Source organism: Zonotrichia leucophrys, chromosome 17 (assembly GCF_028769735.1).
Source record: "Zonotrichia leucophrys gambelii isolate GWCS_2022_RI chromosome 17, RI_Zleu_2.0, whole genome shotgun sequence".
NCBI classification, from domain to species: domain Eukaryota; kingdom Metazoa; phylum Chordata; class Aves; order Passeriformes; family Passerellidae; genus Zonotrichia; species Zonotrichia leucophrys.
The window spans coordinates 2,268,686-2,281,412 of NC_088186.1; the positions used below are offsets into that span (position 1 = coordinate 2,268,686).

The 12,727-nt window shown below is 48.9% G+C and overlaps 1 protein-coding gene across 9 annotated transcripts in view; it reads right to left on the bottom strand.

Annotated features, from left to right (window-relative positions):
• Positions 1-1,184: 1,184 nt before the first annotated feature.
• The window catches only part of NACC2 (NACC family member 2), a 55,505-nt gene continuing 43,962 nt past the window's right edge, over positions 1,185-12,727 (bottom strand). For all 9 annotated transcript variants that reach the window (XM_064727530.1, XM_064727533.1, XM_064727537.1 and 6 more), the window contains 4 exons: positions 11,484-11,651; positions 8,848-8,953; positions 8,365-8,462; positions 1,185-6,892 (listed from right to left, as the gene is read on the bottom strand). In XM_064727530.1, coding sequence (XP_064583600.1) covers positions 6,393-6,892; positions 8,365-8,462; positions 8,848-8,953; positions 11,484-11,651 — 872 coding nt within the window. In that variant the 3' untranslated portion in view covers positions 1,185-6,392. The remainder of the gene's footprint in view (positions 6,893-8,364; positions 8,463-8,847; positions 8,954-11,483; positions 11,652-12,727) is intronic.

Here is a 12,727-nt window from a genome sequence, read left to right on the forward strand (position 1 = left end):
CCCAAACATCCCCCAGAGCATCCCCTGAGCATCCCCTGAGCATCCCCCAAACATCCCCGGAGCATCCCCTGAGCATCCCATGAGCATCCCCCAAACATCTCCCAAACATCCCCCAGAGCATCCCCTGAGCATCCCCTGAGCATCCCCTGAGCATCCTCTGAGCATCCCCTGAGCATCCCTCAAACATCCCCTGAGCATCCCATGAGCATCTCCCAAAGCATCCCCTGAGCATCCCCTGAGCATCCCCCAAACATCTCCCAACATCCCCCAGAGCATCCCCTGAGCATCCCCTGAGCATCCCCTGAGCATCCCCTGAGCATCCCCCAAACATCCCCCAGAGCATCCCCTGGGACATCACCCTGAGAATCCCCCAGAGCATCCCCACCCTGCCCCAGGGCCCTGGGACACCCTCTGAGGCCTGGCAGTCTCATCACACGTGTCCCTTGGGGGCTGACAGGAGCCTCCTGCCCATTCTCAGAGCCTGGGGAAGGATTTTCTCCAGGGGAGAAGAGGGGAGCTCACAGCAGAGTAGAGCACAGGAGGATTTCAGCTGCTGCTGCATCCTCCAGTCCTGGCCCCACTCTCTGGAAGAGCCCCAGATTCATTTGGGAGCGCTGCAAATTCAATTTTAAATAATAATAATAACAACAACTATTGGTTTTTATAAGTGGAGGGAGGGAGTGTGTGATGTGTCCAGGTAAAAAAGCCAAAATATGTCCAAACCACATCAGGTGAGGCCCAGTGCAATGCAGGGAACTCCAAAATCCCAAAATCTGGGCAAAACCCTTCAACTGGCCAAATCTGGGGGTTGTTTCATACCTTGAACTCCAAAATCCCAAAATCTGGGCAAAACCCTTCAAATGGCCAAATCTGGGGGTTGTTTCATACCCTGAACTCCAAAATCCCAAAATCTGGGCAAAACCCTTCAATTGGCCAAATCTGGGCGTTGTTTCATACCTTGAATTCCAAATCCCAAAATTGGGCAAACCTTCACTGGCCAAATCTGGGGGTTGTTTCATACCCTGAACTCCAAAATCCCAAAATCTGGGCAAAACCCTTCAATTGGCCAAATCTGGGGGTTGTTTCATACCTTGAAGTGGAGCCTGAGCCATCAGAGCCCCCTCAGCGTCTTTTAACAACCCCCTGCTTAACACTGCCCACCACCCAGAAAGACAGAAACCAAGGCAAAGGAAACCTTTTAATTGTAATTTACTTTATTATTTTGTAAATGTGAATTTTACAAAGCGTTTTACAATTAATGATCACATTGGGTTGGTTTTTTTTGTTTTTGTTTTTTTTTTTTTTTTTAAATGGATTTTTTCATCATATGAAAACAGCTATGAGCACAGTTCCAGCTCGGGGTGGGGGGGGGGTCTTCATGTTTTCTTTCTCTCTCTTTTTTTTTTTAGTTACTGATATATCGTGTCAGCCATGGCTACAAAATAACAGTCTGAACTATACAGAGTAAGAGCACATAAATACTAGTGAATAATGCACGGTAAAAAATAAAATAAAATAAAAAACAACAAAAAAAAAGAAGCTAGCATCGTTCGTGGCTGAGACAGTTGAGGAACATAATTCAGTGGTACTGTGAGATTTCCTTACAGCACAGAAAGTATTTTTAACAGTCATGAATTACAGTACTACTTAATACCCTATGAAGACGCTTTAAAAACAACCTTGTACTTTAAGTCCTTTTTTTTTTCCCCAAACATTCTGTCCAAAGGATTAATGTTCTATTTGAATCAAGTGCCATCCAAATGTTCAAGTCAAAAATATTTATACATTTATACTCAGTTGTTTTTTTTATTATTTATTAATTATTTCATTTACTTTTTTTTTCTTTATTCCTGTCTGCTAAAAATAGTATTGCAAGTTTTGGCTTTTTTAAATTTTATTTATTATAACGTTGACATAAAAATCACGATTTTTTTTCTCTTTTTTTTTTTTTTTTTTAATTTTGTGTGTGTGCAAAACGCTTTTAAACAGTGGAAGAAACTGGAGGAGGAGGAGGAGGAGGAGTGGAGGGGTTTCCAATGTGAGTGTGTCCCACTCGCCCCCTCGCTCGCTCCCAGCACGGTTTGGAGAGCAGGAACACTTGGAACAGCAGTTGGGTCCCGGGATGGCCACGGGGGGCGGCGGGGACAGCTGGGGACACTCTGGGGACACTCCGGGCTCATCCCGGCTTCCCACGGCTCCTTCTCCACTCGCAGCGAGCGATTGCCAGCAAAACAGCCCCGGGCGACAGGGATGGGGATGGGGGACAGGGATGGGGACAGGGATGGGGACAGGGCTGGGGATGGATGGGGACAGGGATGGGGGGACAAGGATGGGGACAGGGCTGGGGATGGGGGGACAGGGATGGGGACAGGGATGGGGACAGGAATGGGGATGGGGGGACAGAGATGGGGATGGGGGGACAGACGGGGACAGGGATGGGGAGACTTGGAGGACAGGGATGGGGACAAGGATGGGGACAGAGATGGGGACAGGGATGGGGAAAGGGATGGGGGACAAGGATGGGGGATAGAGATGGGGACAGACCTAGGGGACAGGGATGGGGGGACAAGGATGGGGACAGGGCTGGGGGACAGAGATGGGGGACAGGGATGTGGACAGGGATGTGGGACAGCCCTGAGGGACAGGGATGGGGACAGGGATGGGGGACAGAGATGGGAACAGTCCCGAGGAACAGTCCTGGGGACAGCCCCGAGGACAGGGATGGGGACAGCCCCGGGGGACAGGGATGAAGGACAGGAATGGGGGACAGGGCTGGGGACAGGGATGGGGGACAGGGCTACAGAGCTGGGGACAAGGCTGGGGACACCCCTGGGGACAGCACGGAGGGCTCTGCTCCCCAAAGCCCGCGGGCAGTTCCAGTTTTGGGGCGCTGCGGGGCTCCAGCCCGCGGTTCCCAGCCCGATGCCCCGCAATTCCCAGCCCCAGGAGCCGCTGCAGCTCCCGGGAAGGGCCGGCAATGTCCCCGTGTCACCGAGCGCCAGCGGGGGTGGCGGAGGGACGGTCATGCAGCCCCTCGGCTGTGCGAAGCGGTGTTTAATTAATTAATTAATTAGCGCTAACGAGGAGGAGAGGAGCTGGTCCTACGCTACGGCAGCTGCGGGGAACTCGGGCGGTGCTTTTACACTCTGCGCTCGTTAAAGGTGCTTGGTATAACTTTAGATATAGAATATACAGGTAATATTGCTAATAGTCAAGCATAAGAATAAAGGTGCAGACATACCATAAATACTGATGCTCTGATTTTACACTGTCAGACCTAGATGAATGCAGTTTCCTATTCACATTATAAAGCAGCCCCAAAATTCTAGAATTTAAAATAGTGTCGTAAACAAAGAGGAGGAAGGAGTCGGTTATGATCTGATCTTCTTAATCTGTTTTCCTTGGAAAAAAAATGATCAAAAAATTCTAAGGCACTCAGGAAAGCCGCATACAATCGATGGACTGCTCTGTTCTCACCTTACATTCAGTTTTAAGGGGTTATTTTTTTTTTTGCTTTTTTTTTCTGTTGTTTTTCTTCTCGGAAGAATACAATCATTACCATATAACATTTTCAAACATACCATTAATCCTCCACACACAGGAAACATTAGTGCAAAATGCTTGCCCTCATCTACCAGATAAGGAAAAACCCAACGCCCTTCACATTTTAGAAGTTTGCCTTCCTAATAATAATAATAATAATAATTAATAAAACAAACCCAAATCAGGAAAAAAAAAAAAAGGAAATGAAAGAAAAAAAAAAAAAGAAAGGAAAAAACCCCAAAATATACAGGAAGTTGTGCTAGGTATAAAAATATATATTTTCACTGTGCAACTTGACTCTCTCCAGACTCTCTGTCCTAAGCCATTCAAGTACTTTGCTGCTGCCCCCCTGGTGGCCCCCCTGGCTGTGTGGGAACAGGTTTGGTCCAGAATTAATCCCTCCAGCCAAGTGCAGCCCCCAGCTGGGGGGCTCAGCCTGCTCCCCACCCCCAGCGAGTGCCAAAAAAGGAGGAGGAGGAGGAGGAATCCTCTGCAATATCTTTTCTCTCTATATTTATATTTATATATATGCACACAGACACACACACAAGGGACGACTTTTGACCTCCGGCACCCGGAGCCGCTCCCAGCTCGCCTCAAGCTTTTGGCAAACCCAAAGATTTGGGGATCAGGAGGGTCCTCAGCCAAACCTGAGCCCCACCAAGCTGGCTGAGCTGCCCTCCAGCAGCTGTCCCCGGGGCCAAGGAATTGCTGCATCCCCAGGGATGGCTGGGGACAAACGCCCCGAGCTCAGCCCGTGGTCCCCGGGCTTGTTCAGTGACGTGGGTAAAGTGCAAATAGAGCCGTGCCCATTCCCACTTCTCCGAAGCATCCCACACCTCTGCACCTGCACCAGCCCCCAAAACCTGCTCTGGGGCGTCACAGTCCCCCCCAAAAAGCTGTGCCAAAACCCAGCGTTGGGGCAGGACCCCCCCAACACCGATTGGTTGTGTCAGGAGCAGCGGCACAGGCTGGGCAGCCTCGTTAATTACGATGCAAAAAAACTGCTTCAAGTATCAAAGAAAACAAAACAAATGGCCAAAAGTTGGGTTATCCTCTCCCCACTCCCCCTTTCCCAATGGAAATACAAAGAAGGAAGAAAACCCTGAGCAAAGCGCTGTCTGGATTAGGGAATCAAAGCAGGAAAGAAAAGAGGAGCACAGCCACAGCAGCCTAAAAGTGACTCTTTGTGCACCTTGTTCCTCGTCCCCAACGTGTTAGAGAACAAGCTGCAAGTGTCATTAAAGCAGGTCGTTAAATCACAGTAAAAATAATCATCATTAAAAAAGGAAAGGGAAAAATAAGGAAAAAGCCAAACTTGGCTGTAATGTCCCTGTCCCCATCCCCGTGGGACCCCCAGCACTTGGGGGAAGCTGCAGGGTCCCCTTGGACAGACCCTGCTCACTCTGGGGTTTGGAAAGGGGAGGGACAGAGCAGGTACCTGCTGCCCATCAGGCTCCAGGGACACCCACAAGTCCCATCCCGAGGCCACCAAAGCCACCACAGCCTGGGGACATCAGCCTGCAACAAGAAAAATAAAGACAAATAACTCCACATCGGGTTTTCCCCAGAAGGGGCACGGGAGGGTGAGCAGGAGGCAAAGAGCTTCCTCCTCCCCAAAACCTCTTCACAGAAGGGCTCAAAGCTCATTTTGTCTTTTAATTTTTGCATCCAATACATTCCAAATTATTAAACAGTGAGAGCATGGTTGGCCAGGGGAGGAGGGAGGGGCAGAGGGTGAGCTCTGCACGCACTGAGCTCTGCCTCCGGTGCGGATGCTGCCAGGAGCCAGCACCAAGAGACTCCGTGCCCTTTGGAGCAAGAACAACGTGCTCTCCATGCTCAGATCCCTCCCTAAATCCCTTCACAGGCTCAGGGGGGGCTCCTCCCCTCCCAGTGGGTGCCCCAGGACCTGGGGTGCAGAGGGGTGACAGATCCTGTCCCCCAGAAGTGGGGACGTGAAGGTGCCAACACGGAGAAGCAAAGGAAAAGGAGAGGCTGGGAGGGAGGAAGGGAGGAGGGAGAGAGAAACCAAACCCAAACCCAAACCCAGCCACGTTGGGCAAAAACCAGACCACAACCACAACGGCAGCCAGGCTCTCCACCTGCATCCCACACAGTCCTCCCGACACGCGCCAGCCTGAACTCCCACAGCACCATCCCTGCTCCAGGGGGCTGAGGAGCCTCCCTGGGACAGCAGCACCCACGGCCAGGGCTCCCCCCCTGCCTCCAGAGGGGCCTGGCCACCATTTCACTGCCACGAATTCCCCCCAGCCCGTCCCACTTGGCTCGAGCCCTTCCCGAGACAAACGCGGCCAGTCACAGCACCTGCACCCGAACACGCCTCGCTTTCCTGGTCAGTGACAAAACTCTCCTTCGAGGACAAGGTTAACGATGGCTTTACTTCTGAGCTGAGTGATGGATGGGGTGATGACGGGGTGGTGGTGGGTGGGGGGTGGCTAGCTTTTCTCCTCCCCTTCTTAAAACAAACAAACAAAAAAACAAAAAAAACAAAAAAAAAAAAACAAAAAAAAAAGGAAAGGAAAGGAAAAAAAAAAAAGAAAAAGCTACAATCTTATAGACTAACCTCAGGAATATCAAAAAAGGAGCCCAATATTTTTTTAAGTAGGTCGCCACAGACCTAGTCGTTTACAGTATAACGAATGCGATTATTTCCTTCATAAATTTTAAATACAAGCAGAATAAAAATCACATTTTTTTCAGGCAACAGTAGCAGTTCAGTAGGTAAGTGGCTTGATCACATTTTTTTTTTTTGTTTCGTATTAGTAATGCATGCAAGCAGCTTTAGTATTACAGATCCCTTATAGGTGATGAAATGTTTGCTCTCTCTATAAAGTCCCTCCATAAGTACCATCCTGTCTCCTCACGGGGGTCTCGGGCCGGCTGGAGGAGCCCGAGCCCTGCTCGAAGGGTTGGGGGGTGCTTTGGGTTTCTGACGCCACAGCCTCGGTGGCAGCCGCCTCCTGGATGACGGAGCCGCCGCCCTCGGCGTCCTCGCCCTGCTCGAAGGACTGGCTGGACCCGTTGCTGAGCTCCACGTTCACCGTGCTAGTTCTCAGGGCTACGATAGTCCCCGCCTCGCTCCTCCGCTCTGCATAGATGCGCTGCTCGAAGGGCTGCGCCGCGCCGGGCTGGAAGTCGGGCTCCAGGGGGACAGTGTTTGTGGAGGAGCCCATGACGCTGCGGTACATCTCCATCCCCTCGGGCAGCATGGACTTGATCTTGGGCAGCCAGCGCTTGCGCACGCGCCGCGCGTTGGTGCACATGTCGGCCGCGATCACGTTCATCTCGCTCTCCTTAAAGCTCGGGGCAAAGTTCTGACAGTACACTGCAAAGACAGGGAGACACGGGGCTCAGCTTTCGGCGGGAGGGACACGAAGGGGAGCCTGGACAGAGCAGGGCTTCACCCACGGGCCTGAGCTCTCCACACAGACAGAGCTCCTCGGCTGGAGACAACCAGGAAGGTACGGACAAGAGGGGACAACCAGGAATGTGTGAACAAGAAGGGACAACCAAGAAGGTATTAACACCCCAGAAGGGCCACTGTCGCAGACATAACTTATGAAGGTATGAACAAGAAGGGACAACCAGGAAGGTAAGAACAAGAAGGGACAACCAAAAAGGTATGAACAAGAAGGAACACAACCAGGAACAAGAAGGGACAACCAAAAAGGTATGAACAAGAAGGACTAGGAAGGTATGAACAAGAAGGGACAACCAAAAAGGCATGAACAAGAAGGGACACAACCAGGAACAAGAAGGGACAACCAAGAAGGTACGAACAAGAAGGAACACCACCAGGAACAAGAAGGGACAACCAGGAAGGTATGATCAAGGAGGAACAACCAAAAAGGTATGAACAAGAAGGGACAACCAAGAACGTATTAACACCCCAGAAGGGCCACTGTCGCAGACATAACTTATGAAGGTATGAACAAGAAGGGACAACCAAGAAGGTATGAACAAGGAGGACCAGGAAGGTATGAACAAGAAGGGACAACCAGGAAGGTATGAACAAGGAGGAACAACCAAAAAGGTATAAACAAGAAGAGACAACCAAGAAGGTACAAACAAAAAGAGACAAGCAGGGAGGTATAAACACCCCAGAATGGCCCCTGTCGCAGACATGTTTTATGAAAAATCCTTTTGCCAGGATCTTTTCTCCTGAGAAGCTGAGAGGCCTCAGGAACAAAATGTAAACAATGGTTATCTGCTGCTGTGCAATGCAACAGGTGCATCTGTGATTGGTCTCATGTGGTTGTTTTTAATTAACGGCCAATCACAGTCAGCTGGCTTGGACTCTCCAGTCAGTCACAAGATTTTATTATCATTCCATTCCTTTCCTTGCTCTCAGGGCAGCTGGAAGGCCCCTGCACTTTACAATTATGGAGGGGAAAGAATTCTCTCCAAAATCTTAAAAACTAAATGAAAAAAACTGCTTCAGAATTTTGTTCTCCAGCACAGTAATATTTACACATAGATTTACTCCCCAGAATTCAGCCAGGTTGAGAGAACACAGTGATTCCTACTGCATCTGAAGCCCATGGCAAACAGATCTTTCTAAACCCTTTGGGGTTTCCTCCAGCACCTCCTGTCCCAAAACACTACAGGTGACTGAGTGGGAAGTGGCTGACGGAGAGCAGATCCCACTCACAGCTTCTCTGGGCAACGATGTAAACTAAAAAATAAATTGATTTTCCTAGAACTTAATTCCACCATTACCACACAACAGAGTGCCCTTCCCTGCCCAGGGCTGGGCCATGCTGTCCCACCCCAGCAGCAGAAAACCCCTCTCCTTACATTTGACTGCATTGAGGACCCTGCTGTCCAAGGGCTTCCTGCTGGGATCGCTCGTGGAGGACCTGATTCCAGTTCCACAGCTGTTGGCAAGAGTGTTCCTGTGGGGAGGCAAAGGATATAATAGAATATATATCATAAAATAATAAATCAGCTTTCTGACTCACTAAATATAAATATAAATATAAATATAAATATAAATATAAATATATTTAGATGGAACATCCTGGGAGAGGGGATCAGGGCACAGCCACTCCTTGCCCTCTTCCCTGCAGGTGAGGCATCACCAGGATTTTCACGTGAGGAGTGGGAAATGTGCATGGAAATGGAAAAAAGTCCTCAAGCATCACTAAGAAAATGCACAGAGCTGAGTGCAGAGGATGAGGCACTCCTGACACGGGGTTAAACCCCTGGAGGTGAAGGAACAGGGAAGGGATGCCCTGGCAGAGCACGAGGAGCAGCAGGACGGGACGGGACGGGACGTACCGATCGAAGAAGGTGGCCAGGAGACGTCTGAGCAGGACCTTGTGTTTGACACCAGCACATAAATGGCAATTCATCAGCTGCCCCCGGGTGATGTAAACACCTGAGCCTGCAAGGGGAGAGGGAAATCCAGAATGAGCCCCTGACACAGGCACAGAGCCACCCCTGAGGCACCCACAGCTCCTCTCGCTGCTGGGAGCCTCCTCTTCACCTGCTGCAACAAGGACTGAGGGAATTCTGGAGAATCCTGGCAAATCCAGGCAATAACAACTCCTAATTTTATCTGCACAGACAGGAAGTCTATGGGAATCAAATGAAAGGATTCCTATTTTCTCACCAATGCACACCGTGCAAGGCTTACACTGTGATTTGATATGTACAGATCAGATTATTTATTTTTTCTGAAGCAAGAAAACCCCAATCCATTTGGCCTTTTCTTTTTTTTTTTTTTTCCAGTGCAAGACTGCAGAACACAGAGCTGGAAATGAAAGAAAAAACCCATCCAGCACAGAAAGAGGTACTTGGTTACAGATCTAACTGCTTCCAAAACCCCAGCCCATCACCTCTTGATACCTCTGGTGAGCAGGGAATTTTCCTTCTAATGCACAGCAACTGCTGCCTTTGAAGCTGCTGCCTTTAAGGATGTTTTCTGGAAGAAAAAGGAACCCTGTGCAAAGCAGCTGGACACGTCCAGAGGTCTGGCAGTACTTTAGAGCAGGTTTTATATCAAACCTTTTTACTCTGCTCACAGACCAGCCTGCTCCTGCATCAGCACTGCTTCCAGGGAGAGGTTATCCCATTTTTCAAGCATTCTCTTACATGAGAGGGTTTGGTATTTGCTTTTAATTAAGATTAAATAATGGGTCATAGCTGGATCCAGAACACACTGTGTTCTGGAGATATAAAACATCTGCTGGAGCAGCAACATCTCCTGGATTTCCAGGGAAGAGGATTGTCCCTGACCCTGTGGATGGAGCTGGAGCTCAGGGCAGCCCCTGGGGTGACCCTCTGCATCTCTGGCCATGCCACTCTCACCAGAAATTCATTGTATTCTCTTCCATCTAATGAGGTTTTTTAGTCTTGTTTTGTTTTGGTTTTTTTTTGAGTAACAGCCTCAGCCCCTCCCTCAGATGTGCTGTGCTGACTGCAAGCCTTGTTAAAGACCCTTTTTCAGAGAGGGCTGCTTGAGTTTGCTGAATCAACTGTAGCATGAAAAAGCAGAAACAAAAGGAAAACACTCCCACTTGGAGAGCTGAGGAAAACTTTCACAGCAGGATCAGGCCCCCCCTCCAGGTCTGAGACAGGAATTAGGGGAGTTTATTTTGTATTTTAAGAGATAAGGCATCAGAGCAAACACCAGCCATCACTGAGGGGAACTTCACTTTAATAAATGAAAAATAACCAGGCAGCCACTATCGGTTAGTGATATTAATCTGCTTTTTTCCAGATTGAAAAATGTAAATCAAGCAGAGTTGCCTCAAACCAATTTGCAGCTCTCACTGTGAAAATAACCTGCACCACTTGATGGTTTTAAGAAGTCTCACATTAAATGGAAATGGGTACAAAATGAATATTCCAGATCCCAAATAAATACTTGTGGTTGTAAGCTGTGCTTTGCCTTCCATCAAAGTCCTGTCCTCCATCAGCTGCAAACCTTTGTGGGCATCCCCTGAAATCCTGATTCCTTCTCCAGAATGGAAATGAAATCATGCTACTCACCAAGAGAGAAATGACTGCAAGGGAAGAACTGATTTGGATGGACTGTGCTGCCACATGTCCCTCTTGGACCAAGGGCTTTGCAGGGATTAATTAAACCTCCCCACCTGGGGGCACGTCTGGGATGTCCTGCCCAGTCATCCCCACACAGCCACATCCAAGGGAAAAACCCACAGCCAGCCCACTGCAAAGCAAAGCTGGGAGGAACTTCTAAAAGCAGAATATTATTATTATGATTATTATGATTATTTCCACTGGAATTCGAGCTGGTCACTCCAGTTAAACACTTTCTGTGCAGTGCTGGGTGTGCCTGGGCTGCCACAGCCACCTGGTTTCACTCCTTCAGCTCTACACTCTCTAACCAGAACCATCTTCCACCTCACACTGGCCAGAAATCTTTTATAGAGAAGGAGTAAATTCTCTCAATATTGTAAATTCCCTCCAAAATGAAATCAAAGACAGAAGAAAGGATCAAACCCAATTCCTCCTCCTCCTGCTGCAGTGTTTGACCACTTAGTAAATTTATAAAGAAATTTTGCAGGTTTTTCAAAGCTTGTTCATTGACACAGATTTTATCTCCCTTGCTTTGTAAATCTTATAATGTGGCAATTTTTGAGTGGGGGTTGTTGGGCTTTTAGATCTGTGATTCTAAATGAAAACACACTCACTGCAGCCACACCGAGCAGGAAGAACACAAGCTGCAGAATTCAATTAAAATGCTAAATTAATTCAATTGAATAAATCCTGTTAATGACACATTTTTCTGTCAGCAAATTAAAGGAAACTCGGAACTTTCCAAAAAACGCTTGGTGACGAATAATCCAGAAAGACACAGCAAGGGCACGCGAGATGGAGAGCACAGCTCCAGAAGGGGAACAGCAGCAACCCAGAGGTATTCCAAGGAAATTCCAAGGAAAATCTACCTGCAACGAGCTCGAGTTTCTCTCCAGGGTCCCCCTCGGAGTAGAGCTTGGGGTGGCAGCGGTACCCGATCTGGCTGATGAGGCTGGCAGGGAGCGCCACCAGGTCCCGCCGGATCAGCACGCACGAGCGGTTCTCCAGAGGGATCTGCTCTGCCTTCTCCTGGGCCACTGCAAAATGGAAGGGGAAAATCGTTAAAATAACCTGTCATGATGCTAACAGGAGGTCAGGCTTTGATTTCCTCACACAGCAATTGGAAATATTCCCCCCACGGGGCAGGTGACACCTGAAAACTTGGGAAAATCCCCTGGTCTCCCCCTCCATGGCAGCCCCAGCTTCTGCAAAAGGGATCCTCAGAATCTAATTATAGTAATTTGTGAAAATGGACAGCTCTGTTCAGCTGACATCATTCTGCACACGGAGCTGCTGCCCCACACATACCAGGAGGGTGGCAGGAATTTCACCAGGGGTTCTAAACAGTGAATTGATGAGCACCTGCAGCAGTTCCATCATTACTTCCCTTGATGGTTTTTCCTCCTGAAGTTAAAATCCAGACCCTGCAGACACCTCTGCTCTGAGAAAGGTCAGCAGAGCATCTCTGTGCACCCACCAGCCACCTCCAGCCCTCCTTCTGTTCCTCTGCCTCTGCAGGCCAGCTTCTCCTCTCAGTAACAAAAGAAGCCCCCATAAACAAGGCAAAAATGTTATTAAAGTGTAGCTTGAAAACCAGAATACCAGATTTTCCCAACCTGCTCAGATGCACCATCTCCAGAGCCCACCAGTACCCAGGAGCAAGCAGTAACATGGAAAAGCTGGAAATTCTGGGCTGTCCTGCCAGCACCTCCAAATCTGGCCATTGTGGGCACACAGAGGATTGGTTTGTAAAGCACATTTACAGCCCAAGACCACCAGATTGCTTAAAAATGACAATTTTTGACAGCAACGAGGGCTGACCATGTGCATCATCTTCAGGACACGGTGGGAACAGCTCCAGGGCTGAACTGCAGCCCAGCTCTGCCATAATCCACCTTTTTTTCCCCAAAACTGTTTCATAATTGGCAAGTGCCATGTACAAACCCAAACCCAGCTCTGTGCTCGAAACCTGTGCACACTGAGAGAGCAGAAACCCCAGCAAGGAGCATTTCTGAACTCAAAACCTGCCCCTGAGGTGTCTTTCCCTGCGATTATCCCCGAGTTCTGCGTTCACTTTTCCTCCCTGCAGATAAAATAACAAGTTTTGCAGAGC